The following is a 22,932-nucleotide window of genomic DNA, read 5'->3' as shown; positions in this document are numbered from 1 at the left end:
AGGGAGAAATTATTTTAGGCAATTAAACTCAAGAATGACTTCCTTCTTGTTGGCATTAGTGTCACCAAGGGCCTGAGCTCTTGTCTTGTCTCTTCAAACACTGAAACCAAAGGAGGCTCTTGTCACCCAGAACTTTCTTTCCCTTCAGCAGCCTGGTGACCATGCAGGTCAGGGCAAGCGGAATTCTAGTTCCCACGGGGCTCCCCTGGGGAGAGGAAGGTCAAAGCCAAGGGCAAGCCAGAGGGCGGGGCAAGAGCAAGTGAACATTCCACACTCACTGCCCCTGGCAAGTGAACATTCCACACTGAATGACCCTTCCTGATCAACACCAGGGGCCCCACATAGTCTCTGCCAGGTTCCATCTGAGGCGCTCCAGCCAACGGCCTGTCTGCCCCCAGCCGGGCAGGACCAGGGCCCCAAATTCCTGCATCAAAGCCCGTTCCTGGAGCTGCTGCCATGAAACCCAACTTGGACAGCTTTAAGCCACAGAAGTGTTTCGATCCCTGGTCATGGGAAGCCTTTTGCTTGAAACTAATTAAATATGGAAGGAAAGAAGGAAAGAAGGAAGGAAGGAAGGGAAGAAGGAAGAAAAGAGAGAAGGGAGGGGGGAAGAAAGGAAGAAATGCCTGGCCCCATAGTTCTGGAGCCCAGAAGTCTAAAATCGGGGTGTCTACAGGGCCATGCTCCCACCAAAAGGGCTAAGGGAAGCTCCTTCCTGCCTCTTCCAGCTTCTGGTGGCTCCCGGCACCAGTCCCTGGCTCATCCCTGTGGGTTTCCCATCTTACTCACACAGCACACACTTCTCCCTATTTTGCGTCTCTTCTCCTTCACATCTAAGGGCACCAGTCAGATTAACTCACTACATCTTCAAGGAACCTATTTCCAAATAAAGCCACACTTGGATGCACTAGGAATTGGGACTTCATCCTGCCTTTGTGGAAGACACAAACCAACCCATAAGAGGTCCAGATGGCCACACTGGTCCCCGCCTGGAACACTCTCCTGCCTCTCCTCAGGTCTGACCACACCCACTCCCTCTTGCCAGCCTACAGCCTGCGGCCTCCATAATGTCCTCTGCTTCTCACCCCTCCAGGCTACATTATTCCCCTTGCTGACCTCAACTGACTCAGTGTCCACCACCATCCACACTGAGCCAAGTGACATAGCCCCTGCCCCATGTGACCTTCGGGGGGGCATGCCTGTCTCTGATCTTCCCTCCTCGGTTGTCACTGATTCTGCAGCAAGAGGTAAACCCAAAGCCTCTTCATGTCCCCCCAGGGCCTGAGAAAGCCCTGAGCACTAGACTCACACAAACCAGCACCTGCAGAATCCTCCAAGGAACCTCATTCAGACCCCATGCATTTCCAACAGTCTCCCCCAAGTGCCAGCCTCACTGTTGTCTACTCCACCACTGCTTGGACTAGGTAATTCCAGCTCACCCCTGGGAGAACACCCTGGGCCCCTCAGTACTGAGTATTGACGTGCTTCTACTCTGTGCTCCTACAGCACTTGTCACCCTATGTCCCTTTTAACTTGTGTCCCCATTTCAATAAGCCCCCTGGGGCCAGGGCCTACAGTGTATCCCGACTAGGACTGCAGGTGTCCAGCCTGGGGCCTGGCAGATATCCCAGCACAGCAAACACCTATTGGATGACCTGAGAGCACCAGACAGTAATGAGCCTCCTCCCCTGGGTCAGCCCTTCTCAAGATGTGGCTCAAGGCCATCTGCAAAAGGATCACAGAGGAGCTTAAAAGTTAAAAAATCCATTCCTGGGCCATTCCTCAAACCCACTCAATCACACTCCACGTGAGGAGGCAGGCAAGGCTGATGTCCATCAGCTCTGGGAACATTACAGGTCTGGAGCCTAGCTGGCCTTGCTAGCCTACTGGGGGATATTCCCCAGAGAAAGCACAAAGGAGCAGACAGAAGTGGCAGGGCCTCGAAGAAGCTGCCTGTGGGATGGAGCCTGGTGCTCAGGCAGAGCTGCCCGGTTCCAGGAGCAGCCCTGGGACCCTGGGACTCTCAGGGAGGAAGAGAAAGACAGAAGGACAGAGGGGCCAAAGTTGCTCTCCCCTAATCAGCAGTGGAGACTTGAGCAAGAATTTCAACTGCTCTGTGCCTGTTTCATCATAATAAAGTGGAAAAGAAAAATACCAGGTTTGTGGCGCCTTCATTCCACAGCTATTGATGGAGTGCCTACAATGTGCCAGATAGTGGGAGGCTCAAATGACCTGCAATAGACTTCTGAAAGCCAAATAATATCAGAGATGTATAAGGTATTTCTAGGGGCACCTGGCTGGCTCAGTGGATGGAGCATGTGACTCTTGCTGGGCATAGAGATTACTTAGAAATAAAAACTTTTTTTAAAAAAATGCATAAGGTATTCCTAATATTAAGACAAAATCTCCCGGGGCACCTGGATGGCTCAGTCAGTTAAGCATCTGCCTTCAGTGCAGGTCATGATCTCAGGGCCCTGGGATTGAGCCCCGCATTGGACTTCCTGCTCCGCAGGGAGACTGCTTCTCCCTCTTCCCCTGCCCCTCTCCCTGCTTGTACATGTGTGTGTGCTCTCGCAAATAAATAAATAAAATCTTAAAAAAAAAAAAAAAAGACAAAATCTCCCAAAACCCGTCTCCACACAGGAATGTGCACATTGGGAGCGCCTGGGTGACTCAGTCAAGCATCTGACTCTCGATTTCAGATTTCAGCTCAGGTCCTGATCTCAGGGTCATGGGATCAATCCCTGTATCTGGCTCTGTGCTCAGCAAAGAGCTTGAGATTCTCCCTCTCCCTCTGCCCCTCCTCTCTCTGTCTCTTTCAAATAAATAAATAAATCTTAAAAAAAATTGTGGGGGTACCTGGGTGGCTCAGTGGGTTAAAGCCTCTGCCTTCGGCTCAGGTCATGATCCCAGGGCCCTGGGATCGAGCCCCGCATCGCATCAGGGGCTCTCTGCTCAGTGGGGAGCCTGCTTCCTCCCTCCCCACGCCTGCCTCTCTGCCTGTGATCTCTGTCAAATAAATAAATAAAATCTTAAAAAAAAAAATTGTGTACATCAATGTTCAGAGAAGCATTACTCACAAGACCCAAAAGGTTGAAACAACTCAAATGTCCATCAACTGATGAATAGATAAACAAAAGCGGTCTATTCATGCAGTATTATTCAATGAATAGTATTATTATTATTAGTCAACGAATATCCATTCCTTGTGGAGTATTATTCAATGAATATTTATTCTTTGTTACTCAGCAGCTAAGAAGGAATGAAGCCCAGACATCTGCTATAAGGTGGGCGAACTGTGGAGACATGATGCTCGGTGAGAGAAGCCGTACACAAGAGGCCACATACCATGTGGTTCCATTTGTATGAAAGTCCAGAACAGGGAAATGCACAGAGATAGAAAGCAGGTTAGTGTTGGGCAGGGGCCGCAAGGGCAACTTGTGGGGAATGAGGAGTGACAAGGGCACAGCTTCCTTTCGGGGGCTGATAAAAAAATGTTCTACAATTGGGACACCTGGGTGGCTCAGTGGGTTAAAGCCTCTGCCTTCGGCTCAGGTCATGATCCTAGGGTCCTGGGAGCCTGCTTCCCTCTCTCTCTCTCTCTGCCTGCCTCTCTGCCTGCTTGTGATCTCTCTATCAAATAAATAAAATCTTTTGAAAAAATTAAGCAATGCACATTTTTTAAAAACTACTGAGTTGCACACTTTAAATGAGCATATTATATCTTTTTGAATTTTATCTCAATAAAGCAATTGGAAAAAAATAAGGATAAAGTGTTCTTGGTTCCTTTCTTTCTCCAAAACTTAGCTAAACCTGTTGTCTGCCTTCAAAATCTATCATCCATCCAATCATTTCTTCCACCCCCAGCCTGTCATCTCTCATCTGGGTTGTGAAACAGCCCCTCCCTGAGCTCTGCACCCTCTCCCCCTCTGCACAGGCTCCGCTCCCACTCCCTGGTTCCCTCCACACAGGCTTGCTCCTCCTGGAGCAAGTGCACCAGACCCCCTGCCCCCCTGTGCTCACTCACTGTGCTTTCTGCTGGGAAGGCTCTTCCCACACAGCTACCTGGCACCCCACTCTCCTCCCCTGAGACTTGGCTCCTTGTCACCTTCCTGGCAAGGCCCTCTCCTGTCACCCTGGTGACACTGTCTCCCGACTAGCCTTCCCCCTCCCCAACCTAGTCTTTTTCTCCACTGCCCCTAAAATCATCCAATAAACTAAATAACTTTCTTATTTGGTTTCCTCGTTAGAGATTTTATATCCCAGAACCTTGGACAGACATTGGATGGGTGGATGGATGGATGGATGGATGAACGGGTGATGGTGGCAAAATAAAAGGCCTTCCCTCCACTCAGTGGCAGAGAGTTCCAGGAGAGAGGAGATTCGACACTGGGATTCAGAACCAGAGAAGTACCCTTGGGTCAAGTCATTTAACCTGCCCAGGACTATTTTTCTGTGATCAGAAGGTCACAGAAGCAGTTGCCTTATCGGCTCAGAAGGTTGTTGTGATAACCATGACCTGGATTCCTGAATTAAAGACCCTCCCCTTAAACACAGGGCGTCTACTTGGAGGGGAGAGGAGGGGGCATGAAGAGAGAGCTCACCTCGTAGCAGCAGTCTTAGGGACGGGTAGGGATGGGGACCATAGGAGCTCCTTTGAGGAGGAGGGCATTTGGGGTTGATCACTGCAGGAGCCAAGGAAAGTGGTCAGGAGGATGGGAAAAGCCAGACAGAAGAGAATGAGGAATGCCAGGCTAGGAGTCCAGATGACATTCGCCAGGAAGCTTTTCTAGAAAGGCCAGCAGACCCTGGAGACCTGTCCCCATCCCTGATCTCCAGAAGCAGGACAAACCACAGAAAGGAAACAGCTACAGTCACCAGCTTCAAGAGCTTCCTCTGGTCTGGGGACCCTGAAGTCTGCTGTGAGGAGACCCAGATACCTACCCTTTTAGCCCGCAAGGAGGGGCAGAAAGGCAGACATGCCAGGAGGCAAGCCTCTCACTGACAGCCGCAGGGGACACACCTGGAAGTTCTCTTTTCAAGGGGCTCCCTCAGAGGCTGGGGAGGCACCGGCCACAGCTGAGGCAGGAGACTCTGAGGAGCCCCTCAAGGCAAGGGCAAGGGCAAGCTCACACAGGAGAGCTGGGCCTAACACTGCCAGGTCTGAGTCACTGGCTTCTGGGCCTGCGGCTCTCTCCATCACATAACCAGCTGAGAAGCAGAGCCCCCAGGACAGGCTGACTCCACGTCACTCCATACTGGAGCACACTCAACAGGGAACTGAAGAACTCCCCCCCACCAGCCTGGCCAGTACAAGCCCTCGGCTGGGCGGCCTCCTGGAATTGCCTGCCCCTGGCCAGCTGTCCATCCACCCATTCAACACACTTGGGCTGGGTGTGTCCGCCGAGCTCCAGATCAGCTGCTGGGGCAATCATGTGGGCCATGGGGCCAAAGAGAGGCCCAGGGAAACAGGTGCTATTTGTGCCCAGCAGACGACCACCAGCTAGGGGACAGACGGACACTACACATTCAGAGCCAGCACCTGCTCTTCTGTCGGGTCCGAGGCTAAGGAGCCAAAGAGGTTGAAGGGTACCCCCTCCCCCCAATTCACATCTGGTAGGAACCTTGGAAGGGGACATTATTTGGAAATAGGGTCTGTGCAGATGTAATTAAGATAAGGCCACACTGCATACGGGTCGGCCCTAAGTTCAATGACTGGTGTCCTTACAAGAAGAGGAGAGGACACACAGACACAGAAAAGAGGCCATGTGAGGACACAGGCAGAGCCTGGAGAGATGCATCTACAAGCCAAGGAACACCAAGGACTGTCTGATCCGCCAGAAGCTGGAGAGGCAAGAAAGATCCTCCTCCAGAGCCTTCAGAGGGACCAGGGCCCTGCCAACCCCTAACTTCTAACTTCCGGCCTCCAGAACTATGAGAGTTTCCATTTCTGTTGTTTGAAGCCACCCAGTTTGTGGCCGTTTGTTACAGTGGCCCTGGAAAAATAACACAGGATTAGCACTGAAGCCTGGCCCTATAAGATCTTCCCAACCCCTCTCCCACTAAGCGGTGGTGCTTCCACCAGCCCCGTGACCCCAGGTCCTGACCCACCTGCTTCCCTTCTCTGCACAGTCAGGCTACTTATTTTTAGCCCCTGATTATATGGTTCCCTACTCCTGTCATGAGCGGGGACTCTCACCCCTCCTAGTTCATAAGCTCTTTGAGGACAGAGAATCCGAAGGATATAACAGCCCTAAGGAGGGGCAGAGATGTGGACGGATTCCCTTGATTGTTCAGGTTTCATGATATTTGAGGAAACCGGTGGCAGATGTCAAGCCAAAGGAATAGCAGGAACAGCCTATAATTACTGCCACGGTCCTTTCAACCTGAAAAAGTATCTGATATCAAAAAACACGTTAAGCATCCGATAGCCATGTTTAAAATTTAGTCACAGAACAATGCCACGCTGTAAATAGGGCAAGTATTATTATCCCATTTTATGGGCAAAAAAATAGGTGCAAAATGGAAAAGGACTTGGTGGAGGGTTTGTGGCAAAGCCTGTGCTTGCCCAGCACTCTGGTCCCTTAGAGCTCACCGTGCCCCCCTCCCCTCGCCCCAGGCGGCCTGCTCTGCAACCTGGGTGGGTAGCCTTGGGTGACAGGGCTCCAGGTGAAGAGGCTGCTGGCCTAACTATCAATTCAGGAAGGAAATGAGGCAGGAAAAGTCAGGAGAAAGGTGGATTTGCCCCTGGGCTTCTATCCCTCTCACGACCTGTACCCAGGCTCATTCCTGAGGCTAGGATGGGCTCCCCAGGCCATGGCAAGGGCTTCTCCAATCTTTCCAGACCCCTTCCTGGTGTCCTGACTTCCTGGGATAAACCAGAGAAATAAGTGTTCTTCTACCAGCTGACATAAAGGATAGGAGGAAATGCAGGAAAAAACAAGAGACCCAGAAGCCAGAAGCCCCTCTGGTGGGCATAGGTGCACAGAGTAGGCACCTGGAAGACCAGGTACACTCAGAGACATAGTTTCTATGGCAATGGCTTCATCAAATTTATACCTATTGCCATTTGGGAAAATTCCGTGGGGGACAACAGGGCTGGCCAAGGTCCTAACCGAATGGCCACTTGGAAGAGGACCAGGGGCCACAGTTTTGGCAGTGAGCTCGTAGGGGGAGGGAGTGGTGAGGGGGCTCCCAAACACCAGGGCTCTCCCCTGGCCTCATTCTGGTCTGAGTTCCCAACACAACCCACTTCCTGCAGGCCCAGAACTCCAGGCCAGACTTTGTCTGCACCTGTTTGAGCTCAGAATGCACTCCCTGCTCTGGATGGACCCAAAAATATCTGGGAGGGAGAAGAGGAGGGGCTAGAGTATGCTGAGGGCCCAGGGAGAGCCACCTGGCTCAGCATTCCAGACCCTTCACCCACCAGGGTGGTCTGATCTCCCCCAACAGGAGCCCCACAGCAGAGCCAGAGCTGGACTCCTCCTGCCCCTGCCAATGCAATGCTTTGAGAGTCCCCACTCCAGGTTCTGATCGCCTTCCTCCTCTGCCCATACAAATCGTCTGCTCTTTTATTGGACACTGTTTAGCGCTTTGAACAAACCAAGCAAACCAAGTGCCATGCTAGGCACTGCTGATGCAGAGGGGAGCAAGTTCAACAAACACACAACCCCTCTCCTCTCGGCACTGGCACTGACACTGAGTGTCCCCTTCCTCCCAGGGAAGCTGAAGCCCTATCCCTCCATGAGGCGGACCTTCCAGCCCTTCTCTGAACTCCAACCAGAACCACTGGGGGAGGGGGAGGTTAGTTCAATTTTCTCACTGTGCATGTCATAGCCCCAAATAGAAGTCAGCTCCTGGGGGCAGACACAAGGCCGTTCCTGTCTGGACAGTGCGGCTAGCCAGGGCCTTGGGCTGGAAAGCTCGCTTTTCAGAGGAGGGCCCCTATTGGCACCCCTTTCCTGTGTCTCTCCAATGTGTTCCTCCTCTCGGTTGCCACTGTTTCCCCCACATCTCTTTCATTCTTTTAATGGCACTTAGTTAACATGGTGTTCTGTTCCTTCCCCGTACACAATCCAGTGACCCTACACTTGCACTCGTTACCCGTGCTCATCATGACAGGTGCGCTCCTTCATCCCCGTCACCTGCTTCAGCATCCCCCATACACAAACTGCTTCCCTCCCGTCATCATCGGTTTATTCTGTAGCGTTAAGAGTCTGCTCTTGCTTTGTCTCTCTCTTATTTTTTCCCTTTGCTCATTTGTTCTGTTTTTTTTTTAATTCCACATATGAGTGAAATCATATGATACCCGTTTTCCTCTGGCTAACCTATTTTGTTAGCATTATACTCCCTAGCTCCATCCATGTCATTGCAAATGGCAAGATTTCATTTTTTATTATGGCTGAAGAATATTCCTATATAAACACACACTACTTTATGAATTCACCTGTCGACGGACATGTGGGCTGCTTCCATACCTTGGTTACTGCAGATAATGCTGCTGTGAACATCAGGGAGCATGTACCCCTTTGAATTAGTGCATTTGTATTCTCCCAGTGAATGCCCAGGAGTGTGACTGCTGGGACATAAGCTGGCTGCATTCTTACATCACTTGCTGACCACACACTCTGCTTCTCACCTCTAACCGTAAATTCATTCTGTTCCCAACCCAGGGTGCGCGCCCCAGGGAGGGCCTCATCTCCCCTTTCTCCAGGACTCTACACTGGGCCCTCCTTCTCCCCGAGGCTAGCCACACAGCCCACACCCACTGGGTGCCCTGTAGCACTCGGAGTGGACAGAGAACAAGAGGGTCAGTGCTTGTCGAGGTTGTAAAAGACAAGCAGGGAAGAAGAAAAGCCTTTTCTCATTGCATAACAGCTTTGCAATGAAGCTGGGGAGCCACCCTCAGCTAGGCCAGTGTTCCGCCTGAAATCCTTCTGGGCCCCAGGATTTGGAATGGAAGGAGCAGCAGTGACTATGTTTTCATGTGGCTCTGATGACATGGTCCCAGGGAAGAGAGGCTCCTATGGAGGCAGCAGGCAGGAGCTGCCTGAAGGCACCATAGTCTCCTGGCCTTCAAAATCCAGCCTCTAGGCACACCCACCCCAGAGCAACGTTGGGCAGCCTCCTCTCTGCATAGATAGGCAGGAGCTTGAGAGCCCTGGAGAGGAGACCGTTGCAGGGTATGGCTGGGGGTATGAATGGCTGACCTCCTAACAGCTCCACACTTTCAGGGGCAGGAACCTGTTCTGCTGCCCACGCCCCCAATCCTGAGACCAGGCCACTCAGGAAAGGCTGCTCAGGAGCCCTCTGTGAGGGAGGATAAGGAAGTGACAAGCATGGACAGGTCCCTACCTGGGACCTTGACTCGGAACAAAACCACCTTCAGGGCTGGAGAGGGATGCGGCTGAAACTAAAGCAAACAGGACTTCCCTGATCCCAAAATGAGCCCTGCTGACGGGCGTGGCAAAGGCCTCCCAGCCAGGAAAACACCCCAGAGGGAACCTGAGCCTGGGCCTGTCTCTGTTGCACAAGAAGAATGAGAACCCAGGCGTCATCCTGGGAACTCACTGCAAACCTCCAAGCCAGCTCCCACTGATCCTGTGGAATTCAGACACAGAGCTGTCCCTGTTGCAGGCCCAGGGGACACCTTAGGTGGTGGAGTTTGGGGGTGGACTTTGCACTGGCTCAAGGGGACAAGGTTACGAGGGGCCAACAACAGCTGGCTCATCGTTGACTCGATCTCTGGGCTCTGCCTGCTTTTTCTCCAGCATCTGAGACCAGGCTCTAGTCTTGGCCCTGCTGTTCCATTCCAGGAAATGTGGGGCAACCAGTCTCCCCTTCCACCTCACAGTCTGGTTCCTTCCCTCCTACCCCACCCCATGGCCCTCCAGGCCCTCTGCAGCAATCCTAGGGAAGCCTGCGAACCCCACCCCCTAGTTGAGCTCTCTGGCTGGCACCCCAGCTCCTGAGTTTGCCTTGGAAGTACAATGTCCCTCTGAGGCCCCCAGGACGCCATGTTATGTGTCCCCTAAGATCTGCCCCACTCACCCCACGTCTGACACTCTGGCCACTTCCTCTCCACCTTGTGTCCGTCAGTCCTTCTCTCTCTTAGGACCCTCACCATCGGCCCATAAACACACTTAATCTTTCTAGTGTTGAGAAAGCAATTTGCTACCTCTGCAAACCCCCTAGCCATGTACTCCTACGTGTCCTCTATCCCTGCCCAAATGTGTCACTTCCGTGCCCTCCCTAGATGCACATAAGGCCCCCGAGCTCTGCCAGAAACCTTGGAGATATCAAAACCAACACCTCTTCCTCCGTATCTCTGTGGCATTCCATCCCTTCGACCACCCTTCCAGAATGCGCCCTTCCCTTGGCCTCCAGGTCACCATCTCTTCCCAGGTCACTTCCCCTCTTCCTGAAATCCACTCATATTCCTCTTCCCACTGTCCCAATCTGGCACTGTCCGGTGACCATCCCTGAATCCCTTCTTCTCTCCCTGCAAGAGCTTCCTTCATGACCTCACAGTCTCATCTTCACCCGACTGGATCTCATCTCTGGACTTCCAGACCTGACCTTCACTCCTCCAATATCCCGTATCTCCATCCCTTGGCACTCCAAATTTGTAATGACCCAAATGAACTTTTAATATCTGTTCTTTTCTCTCTCTCTCTCTCTCTCTCTCTCTCTCTGGCAAGAGCACGCCTCCAGTGACTAACGCCAGACCCATGAAGGCTCCCTCTGGCAGGAGACCAGTAAATTTCCACCCCAGCGATCTGCTGGGTCTGCCCTCCTCTCCACCTCCACTCCCTCATGGAGTTCACGCCCTCTAACCTGCATTTCCAACAGGGTCCTCCAAGCCTCCCTCACCCACCGCTCCCCACAAACACCTGCTGGAGGGATGCTTCCCAAGCCTTTGGTGGTCGCCCACCGCCCACAGCACAAAGCCCCCTCAGAGGCTAAGCACGCAAGGTTCTTCACAGCTAGCCCGACCCAGGCTTCCAAGAAGCTTTCCCACGATCCCACTTCACTCTGCGTACACTTTTCCCTGTCCAGTTCTCATCAGAGCCACAACATTTCCTGACAGCAAGTTCACTCAGCCTGTCCCTTACGTGGAATTCTCTTCCTTCCATTATTCCACGTCTGAATACTACTTTCTTTAAGGCCCATCTCAAATACCCCATCACCTATAAAACATTTCCTGATCTACCCAGTCAAAACTAATCTCCCCAGGCGCTTCCACCCCACGTCACTCTACCTTTACCTCTGTCCCCACACTCACATGTGTCCTGCTTGTGTTCGTGCAGGTACAAGGTGGGAGACGCCCTATCTCCCAAACTGGTGGCAAGCATGCCAAGGACACAACACCTGTCTGGATACCCCCGGTACCACACCTAAACAACAGAGGTACGCCATAAATCTGGGATGATTAATACATGGTGAGATGTGGAAAGGTGTTTGAATGAAAGGCTTTGCACTCAGGCAATATTTAAATACAAGGGTTTGGGCCACAAGTGGGTCTGGATTTGGATTTGGAGCAGGGAAGGTGTCCAGGAGAGAGCTAAGCCCAACATCCCACAGTAGCAGACCCTACCCCAGCCAACCGTACTGACCACACCTTTGTTCCAGGCCAGGAGGCACAGCACCTAGACCCTGCCCTAGTGATTAGGCTCCTTCCCAGCCCACCACACTTAAATGAGCACCAAACGGCCAGAGGGATATGGCTGGCCTCATCTGACCTCCTCCTGCGGGAGCAAGGAGACCTGAATCTAGCCTGGCCCTGCCTTGAACTAGCTATTTGACTTTCACTGTCACACCCAGACATGGGACAAAATCAGCATTTCCCACTCTAGTTCCATGGGCCACTAAGCAAGGTGGCACATCCATGGGCAAATCCCAGTGAATGCGTTGCAGACACGATGTGGGAAGTGGCAGACCAGATGCTCCCTATGGGCTCCCCCAGCCACACTGAGGCAGAGTCAGGAAAACTGCTTGAGACACAGCTTCTGAGGGGGCTGCAAAGGCTTCTGCTCTGTCCCTAAGACCCCTGAGCTCATGACCTGCTCTCGGTAGCCCTCCCCATGGTGGGTCATGCAGCTGAGCTGCCCTGTTGAGGGAACACAAACACAGACCTTTCTGGAGATAACCAGACTGGGGCATGCTAGGAGGGGCCACAAAGGGGTTCCGGACAGACCCTCATCAGTCATGGAGGGGCAGGTCAGCCCCAGTGTGCACCAGCTTCTCACCACTGGGACGGCAGGGTGCAAGTCTGCAGACCAGGGCTGGGCTGGAGAAGGATAAACAGACTTAGAATCCCTATCTGCCCCACTCTCCACACCAAGGAGACAGCAGGAACCAAAGACGTCCCAAATCCAGCCTAACAAACACCAACAGCAGGAACCCAAATGCCTTCTCAGCACCGGCCACTCCTTACCCCACCCCACCCCACTCTCAGAGGAGTCAAAGGATCAACAGCATCCGGAAGAAAGGTCCTCACAGGTGGCCTCTCCAAAGGCAGAGGGAGTTAGGCGGCCATCAGAGAGAGACACTGAGGGGAAGACAGGAACTCCAGGGTTAGGGGAGATGGCCCTGGGCTGCACATGCCTGTCCATAATTCACTGCCCAACCTTGTGTGCATCTCTCATTCCTCTGGCTTTCGCTCTTACTTTGACAATGAGGGGACAGAGTAAACCAACTCAAGGCTGCTTTCCCCCTGTCCTTGAGCAGGCCTGTCACCAGGCCAGGTCCCCAAGACAAAGACGAGAACCCCAGTGGTCACAAATGTCTGGGGGCCATGGATCAGGAGGGGGTGGAGACCTGGGAGGTGCCTAGTGATTGGGCTCTGGCAGCTCCAGCTGTACCTAGCATCAGGAGAAGCCCTTGGTCCCTTGCTTGGGAACAAGAAGAAGCTGCCATGGTCCAGAAGACCACAGAAGCAACATGGGGACAAAGAAGGAAGGGTGGCTTCAGTCCCAGGAAGCAGGAAAAAAAGGAAGCCATGCAGAGAGGGGTAGGGTGGGAAGAGGGGGTGGGTAGGGTGGGAAGTTCAGGAGCAGAGCTGCTGCCTTTGGGCAAGGTGGCATTTACTTAGTGGCACAATTCTAGGGGGAAATCAACCAGTAGGAAGGACTGTCATTATATGGGCAGGGAGAAGGCACACTTATGGTTGGAACCTCCCAGCAGGTGCAGGAAAGAAAATCCTTCAGGGTAACCTACAACTGGAGCAGTGATAAAATCAATCCCCATGGAAGAACCCACAGCGCAAGTGAAGAGTGGGAGTGAGGCGAGAAGGAACCCTGCATGTGGTGAGCAAGGTCCCCCTGGAAGCCAGGCCAGGGCCACACTGCAGAGTCCAGGAAGCAAAGCGCATGTGCAGACAGGATCTTCGCACAAAGTGCCTGCCTGCCTCTTCTCCCCATGATCCATGGCAAGATCCTCCCGCGAGGCCCATAAAACATTTCAGATGTCCAGTTCCCTCGTTGGGATAAAAGATGAAGGATGTCCCTAAAAGGCTAGAAGTCCCTGAGCCTGCTGTGTGGAAGCGAGGCGAGGTGGCAGCTGGGGCTGGGCGGAGCAGGGCAGGGGCTATGAAGGGGAGCGGACAGCAGTGGCTTGGGGCTCAGGATCCAATTACACTGCTGTTTCCATACTTAGCCACCTGACAGCCCTTTGGAATCCTCACCACTCCAGCCACAGCAGCCCTGCAAGGCCCAAATTAACTCAAGGGCAGCCAAGGGCAGGGCCCAGCGGCACATGCAAGGCCAGAGCCCCCCACCTCGGTCCCTAACCCGTCAAAGGGAACATCATCTGCTTCTGCCTGCCACTTGCTTGAGCGGCGGGGGCTGAGACCTCAACAAACAGAACCTCAAAAGTTGGAGAGGCTGCAGCTCTGGACCCCATGGTCCCCTGTACGTCTGAGGACTGCCAACTCATAGCAAGGCGAAGCGGGAGACCCAGATTCCTGCAGGCACCCCAGATCACCCCTGAAGCATCCCCAAGGGGGACCCAGCCCCAGGAGTCTCAGGAAGAGAGAGGTGGCAAACCCTCTGGTGTCCCCTCCATGCCTATAAATAACCCCCATGCTGTAACCTGAGCCTCCCCCTCACACACAAAGCGCTCAGATCCCAAAGGAAAAACCATTCGCACAGTCCCCCAGTCCTCTTCCCCCGGCCTAGGTCAGGGATACTCTGGAGTATCCTGCTCCTCTCCTGAACTCCGTACCCAAGCCCCAACTCCATCTTCAATCCTGTACCAAACTGACCACTCCTCTTTCCCACCGGTCCCCAGACAACCCCCAATTCTGTCCTATGCACCCAGTCCTCAATCATGCAAAGCCAGCCCCTTGCCTAATCTCCACCAGGTGGGAGGGTCAACACGACTCAGACCTCCAGAGCCCCTCTAGCTCCAGGACTGGGCTCTTCTGTTCATCTAGGGGAGTCCTCTAGTCTTAACTTTTGGGGTCTTCTTCCCCACCATCCACTGGTCAGACCTACCCTCTGGCTCCCAGCCCTTGGCTCAGGCCTCACACCTGCCTGCACTGCTCAGTTCACGGCTCCTACTTCCTCTGGCCTCCCCACAAGGCCCCGACTGCACTTGGGGTCTCTGTACCCAGTTTCTTCCGGGGACCCAGGGAAAAGGGAATGGAGACGATGGTGAAACCAGCCAGGAGTAAAGGTTTGCCATCAACCCCAGGAATCTCAGAGGCCTCATCCCCCATCTATCACTCAAGCCTCTCTCGTCCCTTCGCCCCCCAAGGTAAACATAAAACCTCGGGGTACATGGGGGTCACCGTCTGGCCTGGCTGACAGGAGTTAGGGTCATACCTGTTTGTCCTGGGAGCAGGAGCGAGGCCACAAAGCAGCAGAGCAGGACCAGCGTCCTCATGGTGACTGCCAAGAGAGCCCAGCTGCTCCTCGCCTCTATTTATAGGGCTGGTGGCGGCGCAGGGTGGAGGAGAAGGGTCACACAGTCACTAGGGCAACTGGGTGGACGTGATGGGGAAGCAGAGCAGACCCTGACAGGCTGCACGGAGGCTCGCTCTGCCACTGCCCTGCCAGCTGCCAGGCCCCGGAAGGCACTGCCCAGGCCGGATTCTCTCCCCCCAGCAGCCTTGGGGTCATGTGACACAGGTCACAGGGGAGAGGTGGTAGAGAAAACGTGAGGCATCCCTTGGGTTAGGTCTGGGGGCTGGGAACTCAAGTCTTTGCAGTATCTGAGCTAACTTGTTCTGAAGTCTGGGACAAGTCAGTGACCTTCAGTATGCCTCAGTTTTGTGAACAAAGGAACCTATGTGATAGCCACCGACTGAGGTCTTGGCCTCTCCCCAAAGGTCAGGAAGGTGAAGCCACAATGGCCGGTTAAAAGAAACCTGCAATATCTGACCTCTGAGGTTAGTGGATAGATATAGAATGCTGACAGGACCGAAAAAGGGGGACCTAGGAGATGTGTACCCTGCTGTGATGTAAGCCAATGGACAGAGATCCATTTCCAGTAACAGGGGGCTCCAGAACCTTCCATCATGTCTGCAATATGCTATTTGATGTAATTTTCCCAAGAGCATGTGAAGGCCCCTAAGAACCAGTTCTGTGAAGCTGAGTGACAGCAGACACTGGTTGGTCGGGCTGGGGGGAAGGCATCACTGTGAGGGTAGCAGCTGGCCATTGACAAAAGGGGCTGAAGTCAATTGGCCATTCTTCTGTGGGCTTTACATTGAACACAGCCTTACTGAAGTATAATCCACATGCAGTACAGAACACTATTCACATCTGATACATTTTGACGTACATGTAGAAACACGATTAAAATAACAAACTGGGGGCGCCTGGGTGGCTCAGAGGGTTAAAGCCTCTGCCTTCCGCTCAGATCATGATCCCAGGATCCTGGGATCAAGCCCCGCATCAGGCTCTCTGATGGTGGGGAGCCTGCTTCCTCCTCTCTCTCTGCCTGCCTCTCTGCCTACCTGTGATCTCTCTCTCTGTCAAATAAATAAATAAAATCTTTAAAAAAATAAATAAATAAAAATAAAATAAATAACAAACTGATTCCTCACTCCCAAATTTTCCTCATGTCCCTTCCTCGTTCCCTCCAACCACCCCCTTCCCCACCGACCACCAGGGAGCTGCTTTCTGTCCCTACACCTTATTATGCATTTCCTAGATCTGAAAACAAATTGAATCTTATCGAGGGTGTTAACTGGTTTCTTTCACTCACCATAATTATTTTGAGACCAATTGCCACTGCAGTTACGTATTGATAATTCAATTTCTTCTTCTTTTTTTTTTTTTTTTTTGCAATAGTATTCCACTGTATGGGCTGACCACAATTTGCTATTCATTCTCCTCTTGAGAGGACATTTGGGTTGTCTCCAAGTTTGGGCAACTACCAAACAAGCTGCTGTGAACATTCGTACATGATGTAACTTCTACACGTTCACTTTCCCTTCTCATAGGGAAGATCACAAGATCACATAGACAGAGATGACAAGCAGGCAGAGAGACAGGCCGGGGTGATGGTGGAATAGGCTCCATGCTGAGCAGAGAGCCTGATGCGGGCCTCGATCCCAAGACCCTGGGATCATGACCGAGCCAAAGGCAGAGGTTTTAACCCACTGAGCTACCCAGGCGCCCCTGCTTAATTTTTTTCTAAGATGTTGGTGCCTTTTTACATTCCTGCCACCAGTCCCTCCACATCCCTGCCAATCCTTGTAGACGTGTTGTGGTATCGTATTGTAGCTTCAGTCTGTGTTTTCCTGATGGCTAGGGATATTAAGCACATTTCCATGTGTGTATTGGTTGCCCACTTCTTTCATGTCTTTGGTGAAGTGCTTGTTCAACTCTTCACCTACTTTTTAAAAGGGTTGTTTCCTTTTCAGTGTTGATAGTTTTTTTATATACACTGAATACAAGCCCTTCCTCAGATATTGTAATTTGTAAATATTCTCACCATCGGTGGCTTGTGTTCATGTACTATAGTGTCTTTCAAAGAGCACAAGTTCATAATTTTTATCAAATCCAAAGAACTCTTCACCTAACCCAAGACGCCCAAGATGTTTTCCTATTTTCTCCTAGCAGTGTAATAATTTTAGGTTTTACACTTAGATCTATGATCCATTTTGTGTAATTTTTAATATGTTGCAAGGTATAAATCAAAGTTTAGATTTCTACATGTGGATATGCAGTTGTACCAGCAGCATTTGTTGAAGACACTGTCCTTCCACTCAAACTGCCTTTGCAACTTTTATTAAAAATCAGTTGACCATAGGGGCGCCTGGGTGGCTCAGTGGATTAAGCCGCTGCCTTCGGCTCAGGTCATGATCTCAGGGTCCTGGGATCGAGTCCCGCATCGGGCTCTCTGCTCAGCAGGGGCCTGCTTCCTTCCCTTCCCCTCTCTCTGCCCGCCTCTCTGCCTGCTGTGATCTCTCTCTGTCAAATAAATAAAATAAAATCTTAAAAAAAAAAAAAATCAATTGACCGTATGTGTGTAAAGCTACTTCTGAACTGTATTCTTTCTATTGGTCTGTGTCCTTCCACTGTGATTTCCTAATCAGTCTTGAAATCATGTAATGTGAATCCCCCAACTTCGATCTTCTTTTTAAAAGTTGTTTTGGGGTGGGGGCACCTGGGTGGCTCAGTGGGTTAAAGCCTCTGCCTTCAGCTCAGGTCATGATCCCAGGGTCCTGGGATCGAGGCCCGCATCAGGCACTCTGCTCTGCAGGGAGCCTGCTTCCTCCTCTTTCTCTGCCTGCCTCTCTGCCTACTTGTAATCTCTGTCTGTCAAATAAATAAATAAAATCTTTAAAAAAAAAAAGTTATTTTGGGATGGATTCCTGGGTGGCTCAATCAGTTGAGCGTCTGACTCTTAGTTTCCACTCAGGTCATGATCTCAGGGTTGTGGGATGGAGCCCTGCATGGGACTCTGCGCTCAGTGGAGAGTCTGCATAGGATTCTCCCTCTCTCTTTCCCTCTGTCCCTCCCCCCATATTCTCTCTAAAATAAACAAATTTTTTTTGAAAGATGTTATTTATTTATTTGAGAGATATAGAGGGAACAGAAGCAGGGAGAGCGGCAGAGGGTGAGAGAGAAGCAGGCTCCTCGCTGAGCAGGGAGCCTGACACAGGGCTCAATCCCATGACCCTGGGATCATGACCCGAGTTAAAGGTAGATGCTTAACCAACTGAGCTACTCAGGGGCCCCAATAAGTAAATCTCTAAAAGAAAAAAAAAAAAAAAATGCCCCATCAGGGCTCAAACAGGTCCCTGCACAGACATATCCATAGCAGCACAATTAACAAGAGCCAGAAGATGGAAACAATCCACGTGCCCAAGAGAAGATGAGCGGAGGAACCAAGTGTGGCCTATCCATACAATGGGATATTATTTAGCTATAAAAAATGAAATTCTGGGGCACCTGGAGGGCCTCCCACATGAGGCCAACGTGCTCCAGGGTCACATGCCCACCTGCCACCTCATCTTGCCACAGGATCCCTCCCGGATCCCCCAGAGAATGAGAAGGCCTCTCCCCTGATCACAAAGCAGCAGCCCCCCACCAACCCCCAGTGCCTGCCCAACCCCACCAACACCTCCTGCTCCCCATAGGGTAGCAAAAAAATGGATTTTCATCAATTCTCTCTTCAAGTTTTCTGACCATCCTCTTTATCTACCACAGGGAGGAAGGCAATGGGAGACAGACGTGCTCATTTCTGATACCCATGAAGCACATGGAGCCTTCTCTAGTCATGTTCCTGCTTCCTCTTTATGTTTTTTTTTTTTAAGATTTTTTATTTATTTATTTGACAGAGAGAAATCACAAGTAGATGGAGAGGCAGGCAGAGAGAGAGAGGGAAGCAGGCTCTCCGCTGAGCAGAGAGCCAGATGCGGGACTCGATCCCAGGACTCTGAGATCATGACCTGAGCTGAAGGCAGCGGCTCAACCCACTGAGCCACCCAGGCGCCCCCCTGCTTCCTCTTTAACTGGATCCAGAGGCTGTCCACCAGAACAGGCTGCACCCTGGGGGTGGGGTGGGGAGACTGTGACTTAGGCCCCCTAATTCAGGAAACTCTGCAGCTGTCACTCCTCGCTCCTTTTCAACACCAGGGGTGTGGTGGGGGGGACAGTGGGTTTAGGGAGGACATTCCTTTCTACAGCTGCCGCATGGAGGCCCTGCACCCCGCAGTCCTACCCTCCTCTTGGTCAGCATGCGCTCCTGTCCATCAACACCAGAAACTTGCAACTCAGTGGGGCCACAGAAGAGAGAGGACCAGGACACGGGGTGGTACTGGCTCTACACCTAGCCCAGGACCTGCAGGGCCAAGAGAGGGCAAGCAGAACTTCAGAGAGAATGATAAAGGCAAATGCCACAGTACAGTGCCATCCAGGAAAGCACAGAGGCAACTAGATAAAGAAGGGACAATCGGAAGGGCTCGGGTGGGACAGGATGAAGCCAGAACCAACAAGGTCTGAGGTGAAAGATGGCCAGGCCAGCCAGCTCCAAAGACAGCTAGAGGATTTCCCTGTGCTTTACATACTTGTCCGAAGCCATTCTAAAGCCAGCTCATCAACTGCTAAGGAGGCTGAGGCCACAGGAAGGCTCCCACCTCCACCAGACAACCCTTCAAATGTCGCAGAGCGGGGCCGACTCCTCCCCTGCCAAAGATGCCCCAAATAGTCGCATATGTGGCATTTATTTATGAGAACCCACCCTGTGCCAGAAAAGCATGAAGACGGCTCACGAGTACTCATAAAGTTTAACAAGCAAGCAAGAACTGAAAGTTAGAGTACAAGAAAACCACACCAAGGCCGGCACACAAAAAGGAGCCATTTGTAAGGCTGACACAAACACGAATGGCACTGCATACGTAAGGCCCTCACATGTGTGTAACTTGATCACTCGCCAACTCACAGTGTCCTTAAAATAAGAACAAACCAACTGCTTGGGAGAAATGAAATGACTTCTGATACTGAGACTCCACAGGAATTTCTTCCAAGGATCTTCTTCATAAGAAGGACACAGTGTAACTTAATGATCCTTGAGAACATCAGCAGACATACATTTCCATGAGGTTTATCCCCAACAGACACCCTTAAAATAGCCCAACAGAGGCCACCAGGAACCAATAATGCCCAGTCCCCTCCCCAAGAACCCAAAGAGGGTCAATGATACGTGTTCAGAATGTATTTTCTCCTCCGCTGCCACTTTACCACGTCACACACATGACAGTAGAAGGGGAAATTGGCACAATTTATTTGGGGTGACAATATCTATTAAAATATATTCATGATAGGGGCACCTGGGTGGCTTAGTTAAGCATCCTACATTTTAAAAAATATTTTTAATTATTCCTTTATTTGAGAGAGAGAGAGAGAGAGAGAGGGTGAGAGACCACAAGCAGGGGGAGCAGCAGAGGGAGAAGCAGGCTCCCCGCTGACCAGACCCTCCCAGGACAGGATCCAACCCAAGCCGGAGGCAGACACTTAACCGAATGAGCTACCCAGGCACCCCAAGTGTCCTATTCTTGATCTTAAACGCAGATCATGAGTTTAAGCCCCATGTTGGGCTCCATGCTGGATGTGGTGACTACTTAAAAACACAATAATAATAAAATAAAATAAAATATATTCATGATAGCTGTTTAAGTCACAAGCAACCCAAACGTCCATGGCTAGGTGAAAGGCTAAATCCACTGTGGTATGTATTCATGCAACGGAATATACTTGGCCATAAAAAATGAATAAACTGCTGATACACAGAAAACTGTAAATGCAACTCAGAGACATTGTGTTGGGCAGAAAGGCAGACAGTAAGAGTATAAATACTATACGATTTGTAGGATGATCTAAAATAGGCAAAACTAGTCCATGGTGACAGAAATGAAAATGGTGGTGAGATTTCACTCCACCCCCACCAGAAAGGCTGAAGAGATGCAGGCATAGTCTGATGATGCTGACTGCCGGTGAAGATGCAAAGCAACTCCGACTCGGCTGGTGTAAAACGATCCAGCAACAACCATACCAAACCCAAGCAGATAAAACTGGTAACACGTGACTGAGTAAGGCTGGTGCGCTGCACCGGGCACAATGATCTGGTTCTGGTCTGGACCTGAGGTATGCAAGACCATAACACTGGGGAGGCTGGGTAAAGGGTGCACAGTACCTCCCTAGACACCTAGTTGTTTCCACAAAAATTTGTAAAGCTTTAAAAAAAATAAACCACTTGGGGCGCCTGGGTGGCTCAGTGGGTTAAAGCCTCTGCCTTTAGGCTCAGGTCATGATCCTAGGGTCCTAGGATCAAGCCCCGCCTCGGGCTCTTTGCTCAGCAGGGAGTCTGCTTCCCCTTCTCTCTGCCTGCTGCTCTGCCTACTTGTGATCTCTATCAAATAAATAAATAAAATCTTAAAAAAAAAAAAAACCACACTTGAAGCCCTGGTGGGGTGCTGGGTACACAGGTGTATATTGAGTTTGTGAAAACTCATGGAGCTAAACACTTAAGCTATGCTCCTCTTCTGAGCGTGTATGATGTGATACCTCAGTAAAGAGGTTTTGTGGGAACACTGCCTTGATCCTGTCCCTCCTAGGCCCCCAACCCTTCAGGAAAAATAAAGTCCAAGCTTCTCAGCAGCCTTGGATGTCCTATGCCATCCCACTCCCACATCTTCTCCACTTATTCCTCCTCCCAGGCCAGCCTGCGCAAAGCCTGCAGGACACCATAGCCTTCCAGGCCACTGGGCCTGGCCCCCAGGTGGCGTGGTCATCTGGACTGGGGCCACTGTACAGGTAGCTGCTAACCCTAGACCCCTGTCACTGTCCCCCTCATGGCTGCTGACCCTGGAACCCTGTCACTGTCCCCTCGTGGCTCCTGACCCTGGACCCCTGTCACTGTCCCTCTCATGGCTCCTGACCCTGGACCCCTGTCACTGTCCCTCTCATGGCTGCTGACCCTAGACCCCTGTCACTGTCCCTCTCGTGGCTTCTGACCCTGGACCCTGTCGCTGCCCCGTGCGTGGCTGCTGACCCCACATAGGCATGGCCAAGGCAGACAAGCTTCCCAAACGCGGCAGGAAGAAAAGAATGAGGTATTTCCTTCATAGTTTCTTACATTCGTCACCTGTTCTGAGATGACACTGTGGATGCTGTGGCTTAAAAATCAAACATGTCATTAAAATTAACGTCACCTGTTCCTTTCACTGCGGCTCTGTTCCTTCCACTAAGACTCTCGCCGGCTACGGCACTGACACCTGGGCGCGTCCTTTGCCCCCTCAGGCGCGTGAGGAAGTAGGCGAGCGCCTCCGCGCGGGGAACACGCGGAAGCCGCACGTTTGCGGCGTTTGCGTGCGAGGCGTGCGTGAGAGACCGCGGGGGGCGGGGACAGGGGCGGGGCCAAGAGTGCAGGCTGGCGGGAGCGCGCTCAAGGCCGCCTGAGGCGCCAAGGAGCATGCGCACCGAGGGGGCGGGATCGGGGCGGCCCTGTCCGGGAAAGGGCGGGGCCGCCTCCGCGCCCTTGACTTCCGCTGCCTGCTGCGGAGACCGCCTACTGTCGCCAGGCGCGCCAGAGGATCGGAGGAGGGGGACTTTCCTGCCCCGCCCCCAAGTTCCTCTTCTGGCCTATAGGAACTGAACAGTCCCGCGAGCACCGGAAAGAGGCGGAGCCTCCGCCCTCGCCGGGCCTGGCGCACTGGGCCCACAGCGCCCTCTATTGAGGCTCTGCATGGAAGGAGCTCTGCATTGAGGAGCTGCATGGAACCTGTCCCAAGCGCTTTGCACCTGGCTCTTTTGAAAGGGTAGCTCCTTGGTCCTTGGGAAGGGGCGTCCCCACCCAGATCCTAGGTAAGCCCCTCCCCTCAGACACGCCTTTTAATGTAACTAAGTAAATTCATCGGTATAGACCCAAAAAAGGAACATTTGCTATAACGCTAAGTGAAAGAAGCTAGCTAGAGTA

At 52.0% G+C, this 22,932-nt stretch overlaps 1 protein-coding gene across 2 annotated transcripts in view; it reads right to left on the bottom strand.

Annotated features, from left to right (window-relative positions):
- SRL (sarcalumenin) overlaps positions 1-22,325 on the bottom strand; it is a 44,314-nt gene extending 21,989 nt beyond the window's left edge. Inside the window, exon 1 of one of the 2 annotated variants that reach the window (XM_013055040.2) lies at positions 22,169-22,325. Coding sequence is in view for 1 of the 2 variants with exons in the window: in XM_004750533.3 (XP_004750590.1) it covers positions 14,826-14,886 (61 nt within the window). In the remaining variant the exon portion in view is untranslated. Of the gene's footprint in view, positions 1-14,825; positions 15,083-22,168 lie in introns of those variants that run through there. The other variant, XM_004750533.3, reaches the window with a different exon arrangement.
- Positions 22,326-22,932: the final 607 nt, after the last annotated feature.

The sequence above is a fragment of the Mustela putorius genome, unplaced genomic scaffold (genome assembly GCF_011764305.1).
Source record: "Mustela putorius furo isolate JIRA1106 unplaced genomic scaffold, ASM1176430v1.1 tig00004007_pilon_pilon_pilon, whole genome shotgun sequence".
NCBI classification, from domain to species: Eukaryota; Metazoa; Chordata; class Mammalia; order Carnivora; family Mustelidae; genus Mustela; species Mustela putorius.
The sequence above is the reverse complement of the archived record's forward strand: the minus strand, read 5'-3'. Positions and strand labels throughout refer to the sequence as shown.